The 22735-nt window shown below is 38.8% G+C and overlaps 1 protein-coding gene across 8 annotated transcripts in view; it reads right to left on the reverse strand.

Moving 5' to 3' along the window:
* sulf2b (sulfatase 2b) overlaps positions 1–22735 on the reverse strand; it is a 141925-nt gene that overhangs the window by 41559 nt on the left and 77631 nt on the right. For 5 of the 8 annotated variants that reach the window (XM_058409212.1, XM_058409209.1, XM_058409215.1 and 2 more), the window contains exons 1-2: positions 7270–7515; positions 196–438 (exon numbers count right to left, since the gene is read on the reverse strand). In XM_058409212.1, the coding sequence (XP_058265195.1) occupies positions 196–358 (163 nt within the window). In that variant the 5' untranslated portion in view covers positions 359–438; positions 7270–7515. Of the gene's footprint in view, positions 1–195; positions 439–7093; positions 7219–7269; positions 7516–22735 lie in introns of those variants that run through there. The other 3 variants (XM_058409211.1, XM_058409217.1, XM_058409210.1) reach the window with 3 other exon arrangements.

The following is a 22735-nucleotide window of genomic DNA, read 5'->3' on the forward strand; positions in this document are numbered from 1 at the left end:
AATTTCTTTAAGGCCATCGCTATTTGATCCCCACTCATGAATGAAATACTTTTAAGTAAGTCATGGTGTTTTGAATTCTTCCCACCACTAGCCATCACCATGTTAGTAAACCATCAGTGTTTTAACACCTAGAGGCTTAGATGGCTTTAGACAAATCTGGCATGTAATAAGCGCATGCCTTTATTAATGCCTCACCTAGCTCAATGTCCTGGTCATCAGTGAGGATGAGGATGATGTTGGGGCGGATGTTACGGCGGTCTCGTTGGAATCGAGGTTTCTGTCTCTGGCCAGAGAGAAATACGGAGGCATGCGCCACTGCCACCACGGCCAGCAGCACCACCAACTGGCCGGTCGCCATGGCTATGACCTCTGACCTCTAGCCACTGGTAGCACACCTGGTCTCCTGCTCAGTCGGCCTGCTGCTTCACTTCAAAATTTCTGTGAAGACAAGATGTTCAGAGATGGATGGAGTTAGCATGACAGCTCACACACTTTTGAATTCAGATGTATAGAAGTTAGTTGAGGTGTTTGTTTGTTATTTTGGCCTTGGTTGGCTTGATGCAATATACTAGGGCCAATATCTACTGTTTAAAATATATTTTATGCCCTTTATTCATTCCACATTATTATTTCCCCATCTGTTCTCGCCCCCGACCCTACACTGAAGCATAACAGAAACCGGACTCAATTTATTAGAAAAAAAATTCATATATAATGCACATTTTGTGTTGTCTGGTTTTCTTTCATTTTAAAATTGGAAATACACAGAGGATACTTCATATCCTCATTTATTCCATCCATATACCTCCTCTTTGGCCTTCCTCTTTGCCTCCTGCCTGGCAGCTCCATGTCCAACATTCTCCTACCGATATACTCACTCTCCCTCCTCCTAACATGTCCAAAACATATTAATCTGGCCTCCCTAACTAAAGAAAGTCAATAATAAGTAAATATTGAGTATCTAATATTCAAGATTCTGTGCTATTTGTGATAAATGTGAGCAGATATTTTCCACATGTCCAATCTCTTCTATAAAAGTGTGTGTTCAATCGACACTCGATGGATATGATTCAAAAGACGTAGCGAATGCTAAGGAACTTCCACTTTTCACTCAATATCATTTGTAATGAAAATTCTTGTACAAAAGCAACTGACAGACTTATTTTACCCCACGGTATAGTCGCTTGTCCGTAATGTACAGTATCTGAAATAGTTTCTGCAAGATGATGCAACTATCCAAAAGCTACGGTCTTTCCAAATGTGGATATATAAAACGTTTACATATCCTTGTGAAAATAGCAGGTTCTTGTGGTGTAAAAAATAAATAAACAAAAAAAATTGTTGTGAAATTGCAAAATAAAAAAATCGTATAATAAATGTTTTAGGGAGCCAAAAAAAAAAATCTAGTGATCGAATAACAATACCCGGCTTGAACGGATGTTAAACACTAATCAGTTAACACTAATTACCTACGAAGCAAGTACAAGATGGCATTGTTGAAAAATATCCATAAGGACAGGCTTACAAAAGAAATTCTGTGGTATTGGATATACGGTGGAACACTCTACAGATAATACTCAGCAAAGAGAGAAACATGGCACATCAGTGACATTACTAAGAACAAAAACTCTCTGAAAGTGATGAGAAGACCAGGAGAAACCTGGTCAGGGAGGCTGCCAGGAGGCCTTCAGCAACATTATAAATGAATTGCAATTTTTGGCAAGTACTGGTTGTTCCCTGTGTGTGACAGCAATCTCCCAAATTCTTCATATATCTGGGGTATGGGATAGAGTGGACAGGCAGAAGACTTTTTTTAACAACAACAACAACAAAAATTCAATCCTGGCTGAAAAGAATTTCCAAAAGAACAGAGCATCAACAGAAGACCATCCCCGTGGTGAAGCATGGTGGTGGCAGTATTGTGTGTTGGGGCTGCTTTTCTTCAGCTAGAACTTGGCTTTAATTAAGATTTAGGGAATCATGAGTAGCTCCAAACTTTAAGGCTTCTGCTAAATTACTTATGAAGAAGCTCACCTTTCAGCATGATACTGACTGACCTCCAGATTGAAAATCTGTGTGGTGACCTGATGTGGGCTGTGCACATTATAAGGAAATGCCCTAATAATTTGATGGATCTAGAATTTGAAAAAATAGTGGGAAAATATTGCCTAGGAAAAGATGAAACACTGATAGACTCTTACCCTAAAAGACTGAGTGGTGTAATAAAACCAAAATAAGCCAAACATTTTTTTTGGTATTATTTTTACTCAATTCATAGGTTGCAATTTCACAATAAGGGTAGAAAAACATTCTGACATGATTTTTCTTTCTTTCTTTTTTTTTTTTTAAATATTTATTTATTTATTTATTTTTATTTGATAAGATCCCGATATTTTAACTGGGTGTATAGAATTTATTTCCATTTAAAAGATTTAATTTCTAGCCTACTGCAGTCCATCCAGCAGCCATTCCATGTTTAATAACGATATACTTTTATATATTTATACATAAAAAACTGAACATTCATCGATTATTATCTTTTTTACCTCACTTAATCTAATAGCTAATTGAAACTATTTAACGAGATCTTTATAACTTTTTTTTTAAACAATATTTATCACATTTGATCAGAAAACGACGATCGGCATCATCCACACAAATGTCCCTAGACTTATTTCCTGAGGCAATTGAAACACTTCCAGCCTCATCATCCCTACACGTGACAGAATGTTTCATGCTAACCTCCGTGAGGAAATAACTGCTGATTAATTCAGGGAATACTGCTACACTTTCCATATTTTTATTAGATCCTTTAAACATCTGAAAACCGTCATCTACTGTCATGAGTACAGAGTATTTTAAGCACGCTTGTCTGTTTCGACGATTTGACGAATCAGGTGTCTCACGGACAGTTTGACAGCAAAGATCTGATTAGAAACAAAACAGATTTCTCTTAGCTGCCCAACAAATTTGATCTAAGTTTTCACTGCATGAGGGAAGCACACTTTTTAAGGCGGACTGATTTTTTATTTTTTATTTTAAGGGGGCATTTGTTAAACTGACCCATTACACAATGTGTGCAGATAGAAAGAAAAGGAAAACATTGTTGTCGTTGTGAAAGACGAGTGACGGTTTCTCAAATCCCAGTGTCAAAAATCCAATTCTGGTTGTTAGATATCTGACGGGTTTTCCCTTATATTCAGGTAACGAGGCTTTAGTAAAAGAAGAGAAGATTTTTAGTGTAGACATGGTATGAAATAGATATAGAGCTGAAAATCACATGCATCTCAAGACTTTAATGAGTTCAAACCTGTGCTTAAACACACACACACACACACACACAGACACACACACCTTGAAATCAGAGAGACGTCATTCATCGGTTCAATCAACATTTGCCTCCGTCGCTACGAACACGCATTACTGAGCAAGCGCAATCACAAGTCGATGAGATAAACGCAATCCTGGAATGCAATTAAAAAGCCATCTCGGTGAAATGAGGTTTGACAAACACGACTGTAATTAAATCATTAACTTCTATTCCGGCATTTAAGAAACTCTTAAGAAAAGACTAGGCACAGAGTCAGGGCCAAGGGCAGATTTTGCTGCTCACATTAATTCCCTAAAGAGTCATTACACACGCCTTTTAAGCACCAGAGAGACTGTATTGTGTACAATTCTGCTCTGCTTCTTATTCTCATTTATCCTGAAGCCCAGGCAGCGCACCGAAATATGATCATCTGGAGGGACACAGACACACACAACGCAGTGTCCAGAAAAAATACACACAGCGCTGTTTCACTCAGAGTTCTCATGTATTCAGCATTAATTATTTAGACAGACAGGATCCCCCTCCATCCACAACCTTCAAGACAAACGAAAGAGTGCAGGATCTTAAGAAGCCCCGCAAAACTGGTCATGTAAAAATAGCCAGAATTAATCCTTTATATGCTGTTTAGTTAAAGTGGACCAGTATTAAAAATTCTTTTTGGATAAAACTGAGCTGTTTTTTTTACAGTGGGAATAATATTTTTAAACACATGTAGCTAAAAGTCTAAAGGTGAAAGATTTTTGTGACCATCACTTTGCCTCCATCTGATAGTTGACCTCAGACTTGTGCCATCAGAAGGCTGTTAAAGGAATGCCATAGGGCTGTTTTTTCTTTTCATCTCAGTTCTAAATAATATTTCTGCAAATAGATGTGAATAATCCCAGGACTCTTATTTACAGAATACTTATACTGAACGAATATTTATTTATTTATTTATTTATTTATTTATTTATTTATTTATTTTTATCACAGAAATCCCGATATTTTAACAGGGTCTGTAGTTATATATATTTAAGATATAGATATTCTAAAAGATTTTATTTATAATATTATTTAAAAGATTTCATTTAAAGCCCATTGCAGCCCATCCAGCAGCCATTCCATGTTTAAGAACGATATACATGCATAATTTTATATATTTATACATAAAAAACTGAACATTTATAGATTATAGATAGAACTGTTTTTTTTCTCTGCATCTCAGTTCTAAATAATATTTCTGCAAGTAGATGTGAATAATCTCAGGACTCTTATTTACAATATACTTATACTGAACATTCGTTCTATTTTTTTTTGTTTTTTAAAACACACTCTCATTTCAAGCTTAAATGAACGCACCAATCGAGGTATAGAAGTGCTTTATCCTAAAACTGGATGAATAAAATTTCTAGATAAAACCCCAGGAGATCCTTCCCATTTCATACATAAAAGTACTGGAATGGGATTTTTTTCCCTCACTTAAATAATACAGTTGACCGTTAAGATCTATTAAGCAGTGTGTGTGTGTGTGTGTAGCATGTAAAGGGAGACAACAGGAACCCCACAGAGAGTGTTTGCAGAAGAGAAAGCTTGAACAAAATGGCAAAATAGACTTAAAGCGCAGTGAGCCTCCCGGGGGAGACCAACGTCACCCGATAAACCCACAGAGACTCTCTAAGAGCCTTCCAGCTGCTCACTATGTTAGAATACATACCACATCCTGCATGTGTGTGTGTGTGTGTGTGTGTGGCTGTCTCTGTGTGTGTGTTTAAGTGTGTTCTACCCAATATTTTCTGTTGGAAACAAATTATCAACGCAGAACAATGCATTTAAAGGATTACTGTTATGAAAGCATTCCTGAACGCATGTGATTATTACGTTTCAATAGGAACTGACCGCGGGCAGACGCTTTCTCAGTGATGATTTGCTTAATAAATGTATTGCTTTGACTCAGTGGGTGCATTGGCGCTGAATTATTAGAAATGAAGAGTGAATATTTGAACAAGATGCAACATTAAATATGAATTCAGTATAGAGTCCTAGACACAATGACCAATTATTAAATATTGGTAATAAGTAAATATTAGATTTTTGCAAAAAATATTATATTATATTATATTATATTATATTATATTATATTATATTATATTATATTATATTATATTATATTATATTATATTATATTATTAACTGAATCCAGTATGGAGTTCTAGACACAATGGCCACTTAATTATTATTATTAGACTAATTATTTTAATTAATACAATTAAATTAAATGATAAGTTTTAACTAAATTCAGTTTAAAAAGAAAGATTCAACAAATATAATATAATATAATATAATATAATATAATATAATATAATATAATATAATATAATATAATATAATATTTGGTATTTGCAAAAAATTATATTATGTTATATTATATTATATTATATTATATTATATTATATTATATTATATTATATTATATTATATTATATATTTTAACTGAATTCAGTATGGCATTCTAGACACAATGGCCAATTATTAGTGGAAGACTAATTATTATAATTAATCCAATTAAATTAAATGATAAGTTTTAATTAAATTCAGTTTAAAAAGAAAGATTCAATAAATAATATAATATAATATAATATAATATAATATAATATAATATAATATAATATAATATAATATAATATAATATAATATAATATAATATAATGCAATATAATAAGTAAATATTAGGTTTTTACAAAAAAATATTATATTATATTATATTATATTATATTATATTATATTATATTATATTATATTATATTATATTATATTATATATTTTAACTTTCTTATCTTTTTTTTTTTGTTCAATTTTCTTTCTCTAGAAGTATGTAATATATAGTTTGAAAATGTATCATCATCATCATCATCATCATCATCATGATTATTATTATTATTATTATTATTATTATTATTATTATTTATTTAAATTTTTTTTGCTGTTGCACAATATCTTTTATGTAACCTGTGAGAAATAGTAACTTATCTTGAGTTTCCGGAGCATCAGTTTTGGTGGTAGTAGTGTTTAATTGTTCTACTGCTGTGAGAATCTGAGAATTTGATCGCTAAGACACATGACAGACGTAACAGGTAGTGTACGGCTGGTCATTAGACACTGAATAGCAGCTTGTTCGTTAAGTGATTAGACAAATTCAATTAGATTAGATTAGTAAGGGGAAGGGTCTGGTAGTCTCTAATTGTCATGTGTAGATATTAAATATTGTTAAACACAAACACACACACACACACACTGTCTCTATCTTTTTTATCTCTTATCAGAGTAAACAAAAGAAAATGACAAAAAACATCTAAAATGTGTCTTTATGAGTCATAAAAACTACAGTACAAAACGTCTTTCATCCCTGTCTTTTCATTTCCCCTGACCCTGGGCTATCCACTGGAGCGGCACTCTCTGAGAGATTTCACGGCAGGATGCTTTGATTTGAAAACACACCAATTTGTTCCATTTTAGGGAAAGTGCACTGCATCTGAAGTGCAACTCTTGTGACAAGCATCTGCTGGCAGCTTGCAGAACAGTTTTTCTTCCCAAAGTACTGAACTTTACTGTAACTTCGTCTAGCTTCACTACAGACACACAGACTGAAAAGACACACGTTTAACACATCTGTACTGGAAAGAAAGCAGTGTAATGTAAAAGCTGTATACGGACTTTAAAATAAGGTCTAGACTATAAACTTCAGAGCTGACACTTCTTGTTATCTCTCTTTCACTTCTCGCTTACTCGTGCTGCCAGCCGACTCGACTCTTTTTCACTTCTCACTTGTCTCTCCCCCTTCTCGTACTCTTCGGTGCCGCGGCTCTCGTCCACAAGCTATCGCTTTCATCCTTCATCCTTCTCTCCTTTCCCCATTTCTACTCTCCTCATGCTCTTACTCATTCTCTCCAGTGTGGAAGTACCTCATGCTTTTGATGTCCGGGGGTTTTTTTGGTCTCAACACAGGTTCTTGTCCCACATGGAGGCAGTTAGATCCAGATCCAGATCCAGTGTGTGCTCGGGCTACAGCTGCATCCCCACCTAATCCTTGATAACACGATACCGCAGCTGCGCTCGTCTCCTCTGTGTTTCTCTCTCTCTCTCTCTCTGTGCTCTCTCGGCTCTTTCTCTCTCTCTCCGCTCTCTTGGTCTGTCTCTGCAGGTTGCTGTGCTCTCACTATATCCCTCCCTCCCTCCCTCGTTCCTTCCCTCCCTCTCTCGCTCTCTCTGCACGAGTCTACTCACTGTCCTGTTTGCTCACTTGCTTTTCCCTCCTCCTTTCAGACCCATCCTTTTCCTCTTCCCTTTCTCGCTCTTGTCTTTCCTCCCACAGCTGTGTTCTTTCTCTTTCTGTGCTCGCTCTTTGCCCGTGCTTTATAATTGCTTTCCAGCCATCTAATCTCCCAGAACTGATACGGTCTTGAGACCTTGAGATCTGCTGTTTTTAATTTATCGCACCCCCCCTCCCACCCCCCATCTCACGACACCACCTCCGATCCCCCCCCAAACCCACCCCCCAGCCACCTCTCCCCTCCTTCGCTCCCAGATGTCTCTCATAAAGTGTTAACAGAGCATCCCATCTGTGCCCTTCCTCTCGTATTCTCTTCCATCTACACACATTAATGCGATGCCAGTTACATCTACATGAACAAACAGCATGTGATCTGCGTTGTTTATTTTTCTATTTCTGCGCTCCAAATTACCATGTGAACACACGAAGCATGCACATGATATCTGCGCTCAGATTCGACACTGCAGATCTGACACATCTTTGCCTGGCGTAAATCTCAGATTCAGCAGAAACCATAAATTACGTCTCATTCTAAGGAGAAGAAAAAAAGAGGGGGTGCGTAATGAATGGGGTGCTTTTCAAGGTCATATTTTCCCTGTGTTGTTCTGCCTAATTCCAAAAAAATAAATTAAAGTGCCCTCCCTTAGAGATTAAGCTCACTTAGTGATACCAGTGTTACACCAACAAACACAGTATTAACCAACTGAATAGGCAATTACGCCGCGATCGGTTCTGTCACTCACTGTTTCAGCGAAGTTAACTCCTCACTGAAATGGAGCACTTATGTTAAAAACGACTGAGTGTGAAGTGAAATAAAACCCAAATGAATATCAGGGAATGTTTAATATGCTAGAGTGGGTTTCAATGTCTGACGTTTAAGAGCTTATACATATAACATCTGAAGGTCTGACTCTCCCAAGCTTTAGATTCCCAGCCCATTAGCGATACATATAACACCCCCCCCCCCCCAAATCCACCTAATGCTTCACCTAATAACCAACCAAACAAAGAAAAACAGAAATATGTAAATGTCACTTTTATTTGGTTTTCGATGTGTGCAAAAGGAAATTACTTATGGTAATTACAGCTGCCAAAGTCAGAAAGGGGAATTTTTTATTTTTTTTAGTCCTGTGCTTATTTGCATTTGACCACATGGCTTGTTTCTGTATGTCATTATAAATCTGCCTTATGACGACTCTGTTCATCTGCATTCTGGTTTCCCGCTAAAGCACTGACAGAGCTAATTAAGATGGCTCTTTATTGTTACATCAATACGAAGGACACTAGTTAAGTAATAATAATGCCTCAAATCATTATCTAAGCCTCCAAAGTTTCCATGGTTTCGTGTTTTCGTTGTCGGGAGATCTGACTGATTAGGTTTAAAAGTGGTAGCCATAAAGTAATAACAGTTACTTAGCTAATGATGCAATAATGTAGGTTCAGAATGAGTTTATAATGATGATCCTTTTCGAAGAATGTTTTTATAGTAGCATGTGGCAAGAACAAGCCAGCCAATGTCATGTGGTCACTTGTAAATGACTACTAGAGTCTAGCTAGTGTGATTTTCTCATAATATGTTGAACTGCAAGGTCACTGCATATCATACAAACAGGACGACGGCTTTGTGACGCACTTGATTTTGCTCGTGTTAGTCAGCGTGTTCATGCTAACTAAGTCGTCCTAGTAAAAACGACTGTTTAGCACTTTACAATAATCCTACACTACCTGACACTTACTGAAGCATGAACTATTGAGAGCTAATCAGGAACTAACGAAGAGCTAAGCTTAACCACGACATGAGGCTTATAAATTCATGTGTCTACAACAACCATCTTATGTACATGTTTGTTAGTTAATGGATTAATTACCACTGCTAAATGAATGAATGTCACTGTATTCGTTTCACTCTCGTGTGTGAGAAGGTGCACAGCCCCGGGTCCGAGCCTCCCAGAGCATCTTCTAGGAATCTGTCTGAACCTTCATCCTTTAGCCTTTTTGTCTGTTTTTCTCTATTGTAATTCTGCACATGGCCAGACATTAGTCTGAAATCTAAAATGCTTCAGTAGATTCCAGATGTAAAAGAACAATAGTAATCCTGTCTGTTGACATCAGTGAGATATCCAGTGCACCAGACTTATAACTCTGAACTGTCTGATCACACAGACAAGCAGTGACTGAGGCAGGATTCTCCTTCTATCAGACACACACACACACACACACACACACTGAGCATAAAAAAGTCTCAGACACACAAACACACACACACACACACACACGGAAACATAATGCCCATTTCAGCTGACTGTCCAAACCGCATCACACTGGTCACACGAATTCCTCGGACAGAATTATAACATTACAATAGCAATACATAAATCCGAATGGACCGTCCCTTTGTTAAAGTCAAGCCACACGATGGAAAAGATGAGGGACGAGGAAAAAGGGAACTGAGTCCAATTGACTGGCCTATCTTTTTAATTAACTTTGTCCATCTGCTTTCCTTATCACGCTACATTAGGATCTGTCACTCAGATTGTGTGTGTGTGTGTGTTTGCGAGTCGGCAGAACTCATGAGTATGCTGATTAGCAGATAAGTCCTGCCAGTGAAGGAGGAGAGTGGGAGTGATAATAAAAAGTGTAGCAATAGTCTCAAGGTTTCCAGATTATTATGGTGCTGTATAGAGACCCTGTATAATCTGTGACTAGGAAAAAAAAATCTTTAATCGAGTAATTTCTCTCGCTATATTGGCATGTTGACATAAAATGTCCAGCAAGCTAGCAAGATATCAGTGAATATGAGTCTGTGAGCTGTGCTTCTGGGACTCATTCTCTTTGTTCATAGAGTTTATTTACTATTATGAGAACGCTTTATGATCTTCATTTGAAGAGCTACAAACTGCCCTGCATCACTGTACACCCAGTATGGCTGACCATCGTAGCTATCTTTATTGACACGAACATGTTATTGTTCAGTCTGTTACAACATTCCTGCTGGAAGTGATGATTGTAAAAGGCTGCTGTGTAAAACGTGGTTCTAAGACACACCAAAATATGATTAGAAGCGAAAGAAGTTTTCTCACACTTCCTATTTTCTCTGTTCAAATCCACCCACACCAGGTCATAGCTGTTTCCTCTGAACTCAAGTCTCTATAACATTCTCAGAGAAGAAAAAGAAAGCTTATTAAGGGTATTTCATTGTTAAAAGCATAAGTTTGACACATGAAGTGGGATTAAAAATGTGCTAAAATGTAGTACATTTTGAGGGGTAGTACTGGTTCAAGCGGTTAAGGCTCTGGGATGTTGATCAGGGTTCAAGCCCCAGCACCACCAAGCTCCACTGTTGGGCAATTGAGCAAGGCCCTTAACCCTGTATCACAGATATGGTGCTGTATCATACACTATATTGCCAAAAGTTTTGGGACGTCTGCCTTTACATGCACATTAATTTAATATGGAGTTTGCCCGCCAAACATGAAGGGTCCATGGCCAAACTGTTCCCAGAAAGTTGGGAGCATGAAATTGTCCAAAATGTCTTGGTAAGCTGAAGCATTAAGAATTCCTTTCACTGGAACTAAGGGGTCAAGCCCAACCCCTGAAAAACAACATGTGAATTCAATGATTTAGAGGGGTGTTCCAAAACTTTTGTCAATATAGTGTAGCTGCCCCCTGTGCTCTGACCCCGACTTCCTCAGCTGGGCTATGTGAAGAAAATAATTCCACTAATCTGTAATGTATATGTGGCGATAATAAAAAGGCTGCTTGGATTTATTTAAACAGTACAGTGACGGAGTTGGACATGGTTCAGTTACACTGCTGCAGAACGAAACGTACAGCCCACTCGAGATCATATTTCTCATACAGATGCTGATGCAAATAGAAGTATTTTCTGGACAGGAGGAATTACAAATCGTATTTGCAATTGCGTTTTCCATTTGTGGACGCATAAATTGAAATAATATCGCAAAACTATGTATCACCATTTGCATTTTCGTTCACACCAAAGTTTTAAATCGAAAAGCCATTTCATCTGCAGTTGCATTTTCTCGCAAGTTATGATGCCGTCATTTCGAAAAAGCGGTAGCAATTACCCCGCTTGCTATTTCTCTTTCTCTGTGTTGTGTATGGAAGCTGCCAAAATTCAAATGGATTCGCAGTTCCGTTTGCATTAGCATTTCCGATGCGCGCTGTCGATCAGTGTCAGGGTGGGAGTGCATTATGGGGTGTGTCTTTATAGCTGCAAATAAGTTGCATGAAAACATTTTTTTGTTCTGACACTTGGTTAAACCGATCTCTTTGTGTTTTCTTGGCAACTTTACAAGCTGCGTTTTGTCTTATTTACTTTTTTTTTAATCAGAGGCCAAAAAATGTCTGTCTGTTTTCTTTTGAGCTCAGAAGTTTTTCGTCATGTCGCAAAACACAATGGTGATTAGTGCCTCGTATGACAGTAGACATTCAGGGCTTCAAGAACCGGAAACATTTTTTTCGCCCTTGGCCTACTAGGGGCAATAGATTCATAGAAAATATTTTTTTTCCCACAAATGCTTTGTAAGATTTGGTAAAAACGTCTCACGCTGGATAGATGGATGGATGGATAGATGGATGGATGGATGGATAGCTGGATGGATGAATAGATGGATGGATGAATAGATGGATGGATGAATAGATAGATGGATATGTAGATGGATGGATGGATGGATGGATGGATGGATGGATAAATGGATATGTGGATGGATGGATGGATGGATGGATGGCAGGATGGCTGGATAGATAGATAGATAGATAGATAGATAGATAGATAGATAGATAGATAGATAGATAGATAGATAGATAGATAGATAGATAGATAGATAGACAGACATCTGGATGGATGAATAGATGGATGGATGGATGAATAGATAGATGGATGGATGGATGGATGGATGGATGGCAGGATGGCTGGATGGATGGATAGATAGATAGATAGATAGATAGATAGATAGATAGATAGATAGATAGATAGATAGATAGATAGATAGATGGATGAATAGATGGATGGATGGATGAATAGATAGATGGGTGGATGGATGAATAGATAGATGGATATGTAGATGGATGGATGGATGGATGGATGGATGGATGGATGGATATATAGATGAATATTGTTATCACAGGAATCCGAATCTAGATCTCTAATGAGCAAACGAAAGTCAACTTGAAAGCTAAAAAATACCTAGAAACTCAAAACTGAGAAAGAAAGAAAGAAAGAAAGAAAGAAAGAAAGAAAGAAAGAAAGAAAGAAAGAAAGAAACTTAAAAGAATAGCCTGGTTTGAGATGAAATGAAGCTTGTTAAGAATCATCATATAACTGATCATACGATGAAAAAAAAAACAACCAACCTACTGATAGTGATAAAAATATACAGGATGTGAGATAGGGGCATACAGGAAGTACGCATACTGTAACATGAGAAGGGCTTAGATGGCTGCTGACAAATAGCTTTTGACATAAGCTGTTTATGCTGCTAAAGCATTCTAGGAACTGACATTAGCTTGCGACACAAACTATGAATTTTTTTTTTCCGCTTCTAGAGCTGTTTTTGTGTGTTTCACATTCAGGATGTGCAAGTCAGCGTGGGACATGAAGACGCTGCTGATAAAAAAAAAGCAAACAAAAACAAACAAACGTAGGATTTTTCGAAATTCAGTTCATGATGAATTATACATAGGACTTTCCCAGCAAATGACACCGTGTACTCTCTAGGAAATCTGCAAAAGCAGCAACACTGAATCATGTAAAGCCTGAATATTACCTGTAAAGGCATAATGACATGATCACAAGCATACCTACTATTCTCTCTCTCTCTCTCTCTGTTGAGTGGCACTCCTGAGCTCCCAGCGTTCCTGACCGTTTCTGCTCTTCTGACTTGCCTGATCCACCCTGATGCCCTACTTCCAGGTGGAGTCTCATCGCTTCTAGGTGCTCACTGCTGATGAGAATATCCCCACATGGACCAACTGGACATACATGTCAGTGGCTTTGAACTGCTGTTGATGTGGTCAGTTTTGCTCTCGGATCTCCATCATTTAATAGAATTTATGTTATATGGGGAATTTGGTTGCTTAGTGGTCAAGGTGTTGGACTACTGATGGGATGGTTGTGAGTTTGAATCCCAGGTCCACTAGGCTTCCACTGCTGGGCCGCGAGCAAGGCCCTTAACCCTCAATGTATAAAATGGAATAAATTGTAAGTCGCTCTGGATAAATGCTGTAAATGTAAATATGTGAAAACAAACTGATTTTTAATGACACTGGTGTTACTCAAATGAGGTTGGGTTCTCTTTTAAATCTTGGTCCTGTCAAGGTTTCTTCCTTCTTGGGGAATATTTTTCCTTGTCATCATGGCTGCCTGCTTCCCCATTAGGGATAAATATAAATTTCATTTTAAACTTTAATTCTGAATTTTTATAATTCTGTAAAGCTGATTTGAGTCTGTTGTTAAAATTCTTTACAAATAAAACTGAATTAAATCCAATTTAATTAACATGCTGGGTTTTGATTCGAAAGGGTTTTGTGGAATCCATATGATAGTTTGCACTGTAAAAAATGTTGGACTAGTGGCTCAGAGCAGTGCAGTAGATTAGCTGCAAACCATTTCCCAGAGGAAGAAAGGACAGTGATGGTTCTGGAAAGCGGTGTGATCGTTTTTTAGATAACGAGAGGTTGTCTCGGGCATGAGAGCAGGGAGAGGAACACAGAGCTCAGTTCAGGAGCTACTTCATTTTGTCTGATGGGGAGAGAGGGGAGAGAGAGAGAGAGAGAGGTGGAGAGGTTGGATGAAGTTGTGGCATGAGAGAGAAGAAGGAGGGAGGGTGGCAGTGCGTAACGAATCATTCTGCAGACATCTCTCTGTCCTGCAGGTCATTAACAGGAGATGGATAACTGCAGGAGCTGAAGCTGGCAGCAGGCAGACATGAGGATGTAAAAGAGTGAGAGAGTGAGAGAGAGAGAGAGTGCAAAAGAGAAGCGGGGAAGGAATTAAGGCAACTATGATTGAATGGAGGAGTGATGAATGAGTTCTCGGTTCAGGAACCAGGCCCTGGAACTCCAAACTGAGATGTAGGCTTATAATGAAACTATAGACAGCCCTGCGGCTGGCGCACACACACACACACACACACACACACACACACACACAGTGATTGATAAAGTATAGATTTCTTTCCCTTCTCTCAGATATGATGTTCCTCCCTTAACTGGCAGAATTAATTTCCTCAAAGTATATACTGTATATTTGTGCTGAAATTGCAGTAGCCTGTAAAGCAATGTAAAGGAGACCTTCAAGAAACTTTTGAGAAAGAAGTAAAACTCTTCCAAGAGCATTTGAACATTCAAAAAGCACAGCTAGCTCTGTTTCACATTTTGCTACTTGATGACCTTTTAAAATAAGTCAGGGGGAACCTGCTGGTTTAGAGGTTTGGGGTTCCCAGGTTTGCCCCTGACCTGTGTATATTAGAATGCTTTTCCCATGATTCAGGGGTTTTTCTCTGAGTACTCTGGTTTCCTTCCTCAGTCCAAAGACATGCATGTAGACTGAAAAGTGGATCACTAAATTGTCCGTAGTGTGTGGCACCCTAGTCAGGGTGTCTCCTGTCTTGTGCATTAAGTCCAATGGGATAGACTCCAGGCTCCCTGCAACCCTGTGTAGGATAAGTGTACAGAAAATGGATGGATGGATGGATGGATGGATGCGTGGATGGATGGATGGGTGCGTGGAGGGAGGGATTGATGGATGGATGCGTAGATAGATGGATGGATGGGTGCGTGGATAGATGGATGGATGGATGGATGGATAGGTAGAGGGGTGGGTGGATGCATGGATGGATGCATGGATAGATGAATGATGGATGGATGGATGGATGGATGTGTGGGTGGATGGATGGACGGATGGATGGATGGATGGGTACCTTTCATTTGTTCATACCTCTTTCCTCAACTTGTACTGAAAGTTATGCAGATTAAAGCTTAAAGATGGAGTTTTCAAGACTTAATTCTTGGGATATCGACCAGAACCCAACAACATCACCATTGCTTGTTCTAATTTGTGCAAATTTCTCATGAGGTCCAGATCCTGTAGCTGGACTGATTGCTTTGTGACCATTATGTGCAGCACTCCTGTGGAGTAGCACAATCCAGGCATGTTTTCAGTCTCCACTCCCTCCGCTCCTACTTATTTTTGGTCAGTCAGAGGAGAGTTCTGGACACACTGTATAAGAACACGTGTGAAAAAAATAAATAAGTGTTTGCAGTGAAGAATAAGTGCAAAAAGTGCTTGCTGCATGCCTATGGTTTAACACATAAACGTGTGATGTGAGTAACTCATATCCTGGCTATAACACCAAATCTTCTGCAAATATGTAAATAGATATTAAAAGTAATAAAGTAAGCTGAAATATTTAGTCATATTAAAAATGCATCAATGGAATTGTACCAGACTGATAGACCAGCATTTTTGTTCTGTAAATGTTTTCGCAGCCATTTGTGACATAGCATGAAAAGTTACAAATGGCTAAGATCAGACATCAGAGCTTCTCTCACACCTATTTCATGACTAAAAGAAAGCAAGAGAGAGAGAGAGAGAGAGAGAGAGAGAGAGAAAGAAAGAAAGAGAGATCACTGACAGGATGTGCATGTCAATGCTGTGTATTAAGCAGGTGCATTAATAGAAAGTCCTTGATGATACCAGCGATTAATCCTACTTCATTAGTGCCAGAGTCCTTGATCCTCTAATTATACATGCTAATTATACCCCACCCCCCCACCCCCAACACACACACACACACACACACACTCACTCACTCTCTCTCACTCTCACACCCACATGCATAACCTGAATAAAGTCTGAAAATCTCCTGTCAAGGCAGTCTTTTAATCTCACAAATGAAATTAAAATGCTTAATAGAAATCAGTAAACTTGCTATTAACAAACTGAGAACACTGGGCTGTAAATACAGGCTCAGATTAGTCACCAAAAAGTCATTTCACATTCATTGCAGTTATAGTATCATTAAATAAATATGCAATATAACTGGCTGCTGGAAAAGTCGCTGAAATGCATCACTTTTAAATGAGTAACAGAAGAGCAGTACACTCTATGTGCTCAGCATTTCTGAAGCTATTTCTGTCCTGGAGACTACAAACCCTTGGCAATCTTTTGCAACATCATCCACTTTTATTTACAGGGAAATACATGATTACCATCTCTGTGTTCTTGACCCTAGCATTTCTAGGAGTACTCTTTTTCGGACTGGCTCTTTGTCTAGAGTCTGTGTTTGATCATTACACTGTTTTCTACTCGCCAGTTTCTACTCTTCTATATCTGCTCATTATATTTTGTTTACACAGAAGTTTAAGGAAAAGGTTCGGTTCACTACTCAACGAGACATGGTGTGAAAAAAAAACATGGAGGTTTTGTTTGGCGGGGAAAAATAACAGTGACATCATAAGCATAGTACAAGTTTATACAGGTGACTTAATCAACATAATCTTGAATTTCCTCCAGGATCAATAAAGTATCTATCTATCTATCTATCTATCTATCTATCTATCTATCTATCTATCTATCTATCTATCTATCTATCTATCTATCTATCCAGCCATTCAACCATCCATCCGTCCATCCATCCATCCATCCATCCATTCAACAATCCGTCTGTACATCCGTCCATCCATCCACCCATTCAACCATTCATCCATCCAGCCATCCATCCAACCCTCCATCCACCCATCCATCCATTCAACCATCCATCCATCCATCCATGCACACATTTTATTATTGAAAGTTGCTAGTTGTTGCATTATGAAGTTTTGTACTATAAAGGCGTTCCTACTACTGGTTGCCATAATAATGTTTATCAGTGGGTGGTGCAACTAGCATTCCACTACACAACAAATTCCCACTAAAATGAAACATCCGTGAAGGAAATTTGCCGTTCGTATATAAAATTCAGCAGTGGATACATGCATCATATCATACCAGATGACGGAGAATCAGTGTGTGCTCTTTATCCTGGATCACGTGCACACTACTGTCCTTACTTAATAAAAGGGTTAATAAAAGGTCAACAGAAGCAACCAGTTCAGAACTGAAAAGGTGGTCTGCAGTGATACCAGTGATCGACTGCACTAACGTGATTAATCCACAAGACCTCATGACACAGAAGAACATTTCAAGTAATATACGTTCTCCTGTTGAAAACAAATGATATGCTAATTCATCATTTTTGATAGTCAGATATGCAAATATATTCAGGTCACAAATGCACAAGACAACAAAGACAACATGTTGGACATTTTTCAAGAAAACACAAACACTGTTGCTAACTTTCAGTTAGATAGGGTTCGGGTTAGGGTTCGGGTAAGGGCTAACCTTATCTACTCAGTTAGATAGTTAAAAACATTAAATCAGTGAACAAATAAAACTGGCAGCTAGATGCGATATGCGATGAAAGGCCGAACACAAAACACGCCTCATGGAGCATATGTGTGTATTCTACTTTAGTTGTAGTAGGTTTGAGAAGCAGCTACACGCCTCCTTTTCGCTGAATCTGTGACTTTTTTCTTGCGTTTCAACTTGATATGAGAATCCGTCATCGTTTTGATATACTCTAAGGGGGTTTTTCCCTTGCCACAGTCGCCTCAGGCTTGCTCACTAAGGATGATTTTGTCTAACATCTAGGATTGTTATGGTTCTTATGTTCTGTAAAGCTGCTTTGAGACAACGTCCATTGTTAAAAGCGCTAAACAAATAAAATTGAATTGAATTGAATATGCTAATGAGGTGACCTGTCCAGGGTGTACTCCTGCCTTTTGCCCAATGTGTGCTGGGGAAACAGTGTTTATTTAAGCGTACTTTACATCAATTATGCTTTGTTTCTGCTTTGTGCAGGTCTATATTGAGAATTTATATTATTTTAAATCACACGCTCCACATGCCTGAAGAATTTCCTTCTATTCAGATGATTTGTTAATACCTGCTAAGTAGATGAATTGTTCTTAAATGTTACCTTGAGCGAGTCAGGATTGGGGAGAATCACTAAGGTTCCTTGAATAAATATTAAATAGTGTTTTCCATTTCATGTTCAAAACCAGTGAGCCATCTGGGATGGCAAAAGTGACCACTATTACTGATGTTTAATTTCCAAACCCATCCGACAAGTATATATATGATCAGAAAATAATTGTGGAAAATAACTGAAAGATCATTGTTTGTGCTGGATTGAAAGGTACCATCAAATATCTACACTACATCAAGCCAGGTTAAAGAATCCCAGAGTCATTCTGTTACATTCTGTTCAATTACAGATTATAGTCAGATTTCTGTGATTAGTGAGACGATCTCTCAGTCCAACCCTAACCAGGAAAAAAGAAAGATTATTTCCAATTCTAACACACCGAATCTCACAGAACACCTCGACCACATTCTCGTTTCTGCTCTATTCCTCGTCATTCCTGTGCTCCACAGCTCACCTTCTGGAGAAGAAGGAAAGCATGGAAGAAATAAACACAAGCTTTATTTTTAATTCAGTGATTGGAGGGGGGAAAAAGGACACCTGCTGAATGTAGATGGGGCCTGCTGACTTAATGGATTCACAGTGCATGTGTAATTCACAAGACGGTGTAAAAGCGAAAGAGAGAAAGGTAGGAGATGAAAGAGAATGCTGTGCAGACAGATAATAGGGGGGTGAGAAAGAATAGAGGGAGTTTGAGAGAGAGATAGATTGTGCGTGTGTGAGAGAGAGAGAGAGAGTGAGAGAAGAACCGACCAAATGTTTCAAAATAAGAACCAGATGATGGAATGGAACAGAATGTATTTTGTCCTGACTGGCACTAAATCATTGTGATCATCACCTTATGGTCAATTTATTAGGAACACCACACTAGTCCTAAGTAGGAGGCCCTTTGCTCTCAGAACAGTCTGAATTCTTTGTAGCATAGATTCCACAAATTCCACTTCGAGATCCATGTTGATGTCACATAATACATTATTGCTGCATGTTTCTCAGCTCTGTGTGTCTGCTACTCTACCACATCCCAAAGCTGCTTTATTCGATCGGGGAGACCAGTGAAGAACACTGAACTCATTGTCACATTCATGGAACCAGCTTGAGATGACACTGTGACATGGTGAGTGTCAGGAAAACATTCCCTATACACCAGCTTGAACTGGAATCCATGGATCCATCCTGACGTCTTCTGCATTCTGGGATGCTTTTCAGCTCAGCGTGGTTATACAGAGTGGCTGATGGGACAACTGCAGTATTGTTTGTGAATAATAAACTCAGCATGGATATATTTTACAGATATGAATATAATAGTTAGAGATGAGTATTGCCTCTGCTGAGCATGTGTGTAAGATCCAGAGGGTCTCTGAGTGGACATGTCCACTTTTGTCTCTCTCTCTCTCGCTCTCTCTCTTTTTCCCTTCCACTTTTCATATGCAGTGAGAATATGTATATCTTCCTGAGCTCCTTTCAATCCAGCCACAAAAAGTCTTTCAAATTCAAATAGTACCATGACAAGCTATTTTGCCTAACAATTGGCAGTATTTTTCCCCCTCATCCATTTAATAGATGAATCATTAAAAAAAAGAGAGAGAGAGAGAGAGAGAGAGAGAGAGGGAGGATAGGCAGAGGGAGTGAAGGAGAAAGAGGGGGAAAGTGTAATGTGCCACTGTGTATTGTACAGTGCTCTTGTTCAGATTTTGACAGCATGACCCAAACTTCCCAGGCCAGCCTCTGTGGAGCAGAAAGTGTGTCCGGTCTTGTTAGGAAGCGTGACATTTGTGTGTGTGTGTGTGTGTGTCATGGTGTGTATGTACTTGGTTTTGAGCTCCCCTTACTGTACACAGCATAAGCCAAACAACCCAACAGTTCTTGCTACATTTCACACACAGTACATGTGTGAAATATTCTGTTTAGCACATTTTGTGTACAAATTTCAAGCACCATTGTTACTTTGACCCAAAAGCTCAATGTAAAAGCTTCCATACAAAATAATATGTTCATTGAGGACAATCACTGACACACATGATGTACATGTTGTTGTTGTTTCAGCTGCTCCCTGTTCGGGGTCGCCACAGCAGATCATTTGGTCCGCGTGTTTCGATTTGGCACAGGTTTGTTACGCCGAATGCCCTTCCTGACACAACCTTACCATTTTCTCCAGGCTAGGGACCCGCACACAGAGTTAACTCTTCGGTGGCTGAGGTTAGCTCTCTGCCCTGGGGAATCGAACCTGGGCCACATTGTCTGTAAAAGCTTCTGTGGTAAAAATCAAGCACAGCTATAGCAGTCATCAGTGATATGGTCTTAAAATAGAGAACTAAAAAGAAAAAGGTTGTTGATATTGAAACACCGTCTCCATGTTACCATGGCTACTACATGGCTTCACCTCCAAGTCCAGGTTGAACTCATTGTTTAAACTATATTCAGAGTGTGCTTAATTCATGGGCTTTTCTCCCTCTCTCTATCTTTGTCATGCGCACACACACACACACACTTTACTCTTCTCTAGCTGTGAGGCACACTCATTATCACACACCCACATATATACAGAATAATGGTGGTCAGAGGTAACTGCACTTCCAGCATAAGCAGTGCCATTGCCATGACAACTCTGAAAATGTCCATTAGTTTTCATTAGTACTATGATAACACTCCTACTCTTTACTCACTCTCTCTCTCTCTCTCTCTCTCTCTCTCTCTCTCTCTCTCTCTCTCTCTCTCTCTCTCTCTCTCTTTTGCTCCTCCATTGTTCTCTGATGGAGTGCAGAAAACAAGGCATTGCACAACCCTAGGCACGAACCCAGAAAACTAAAGGTTTCAAATCGTTGTGTCCTAAAACATTTATTTTTCCCCTCTACAATTGGTTGAAATCACAGAAAGAAAGCTACTTAGCTACTTTTAATTCTAGCTCTGTACAACGGAAATGTGACGACAACAACATGCTCCAGAACGATTTCACACAAAAAATGAGACTGAGCTTGAATTTTCCATTTGCTGATGGGAGAGTATGTCGTATTCAGATATTTCAGCCAGTCCAGTTTTCTCCTGCTGCGGAGTGAACAGTAACGATAGACATGATGAAATGTTGCTTAGAAGTGAAAGAATAAAGTCTGCAAAAAATGTATTATGAGTACAATAACAAATAGCCACTGCCAGTGCAATACGTTCGAATAAATAAATAAATTATTGTAAACTTCTAGGAATATCAGCTCACATACTTCCTATTCTTCAACACTGTCCAACTTCCCTTCCTGTTCTGAGAATAAAAAAGAGAACAGCTCTTTAGAAGGACATTATGTATCTGCCTGCCACATTATATTTTTTCCCCTTTTTATAACACCGTATTGTGAATCCCCATTTTTCATTTATTCCCTGTACCAGATATCCCACACAGAGTCACCGGGAACTTGAAGCATACACACACTCACAATTTAGGGATGTCAGTCAGCCTAAAACACATGTCTTTAGACTAGGGGAGGAAACTGGAGGAAACCCCTGAAGTACAGGGACAACATGCAAACTAAACACTACACACACTACATACACACAGTAGAGCAGGAATCAAGCCCCAAACACCAAAGGTCCAGAGGTGTGACCACTACTGCACCATGTCTCCTTTCCCTCAGCCTCAACCTGCTTATCTATCTATCTATCTATCTATCTATCTATCTATCTATCTATCTATCTATCTATCTATCTATCTATCTATCTATCTATCTATCTATCTATCCGTTCGTCCGTCCGTCCGTCCGTCCGTCCGTCCGTCCATCCGTCCATCCGTCCGTCCGTCCGTCCATCCATTCTCTATACCGCTGATCCTACTGTGTCATGGGGAATCTGGAGACTCAGGACACAAGCCAGGGTTCACCCCGGACAGGATGCCAGTCTATCTCAGGACACAATTGCTTACACACTCACCCACCTATTCAGACACTACAGACAATTTAGAGATGCATTCAGCCTACAACACATGCCTTTGGACTGGGGAGAACCCAGAGGAAACCCCCGAGGCAGAAGGATAACTGTAAACTCCATGGTGGAGGTTGGAATTTATCT

The sequence above is a fragment of the Hemibagrus wyckioides genome, linkage group LG15, assembly GCF_019097595.1.
Source record: "Hemibagrus wyckioides isolate EC202008001 linkage group LG15, SWU_Hwy_1.0, whole genome shotgun sequence".
In the NCBI taxonomy this organism is placed as follows: domain Eukaryota; kingdom Metazoa; phylum Chordata; class Actinopteri; order Siluriformes; family Bagridae; genus Hemibagrus; species Hemibagrus wyckioides.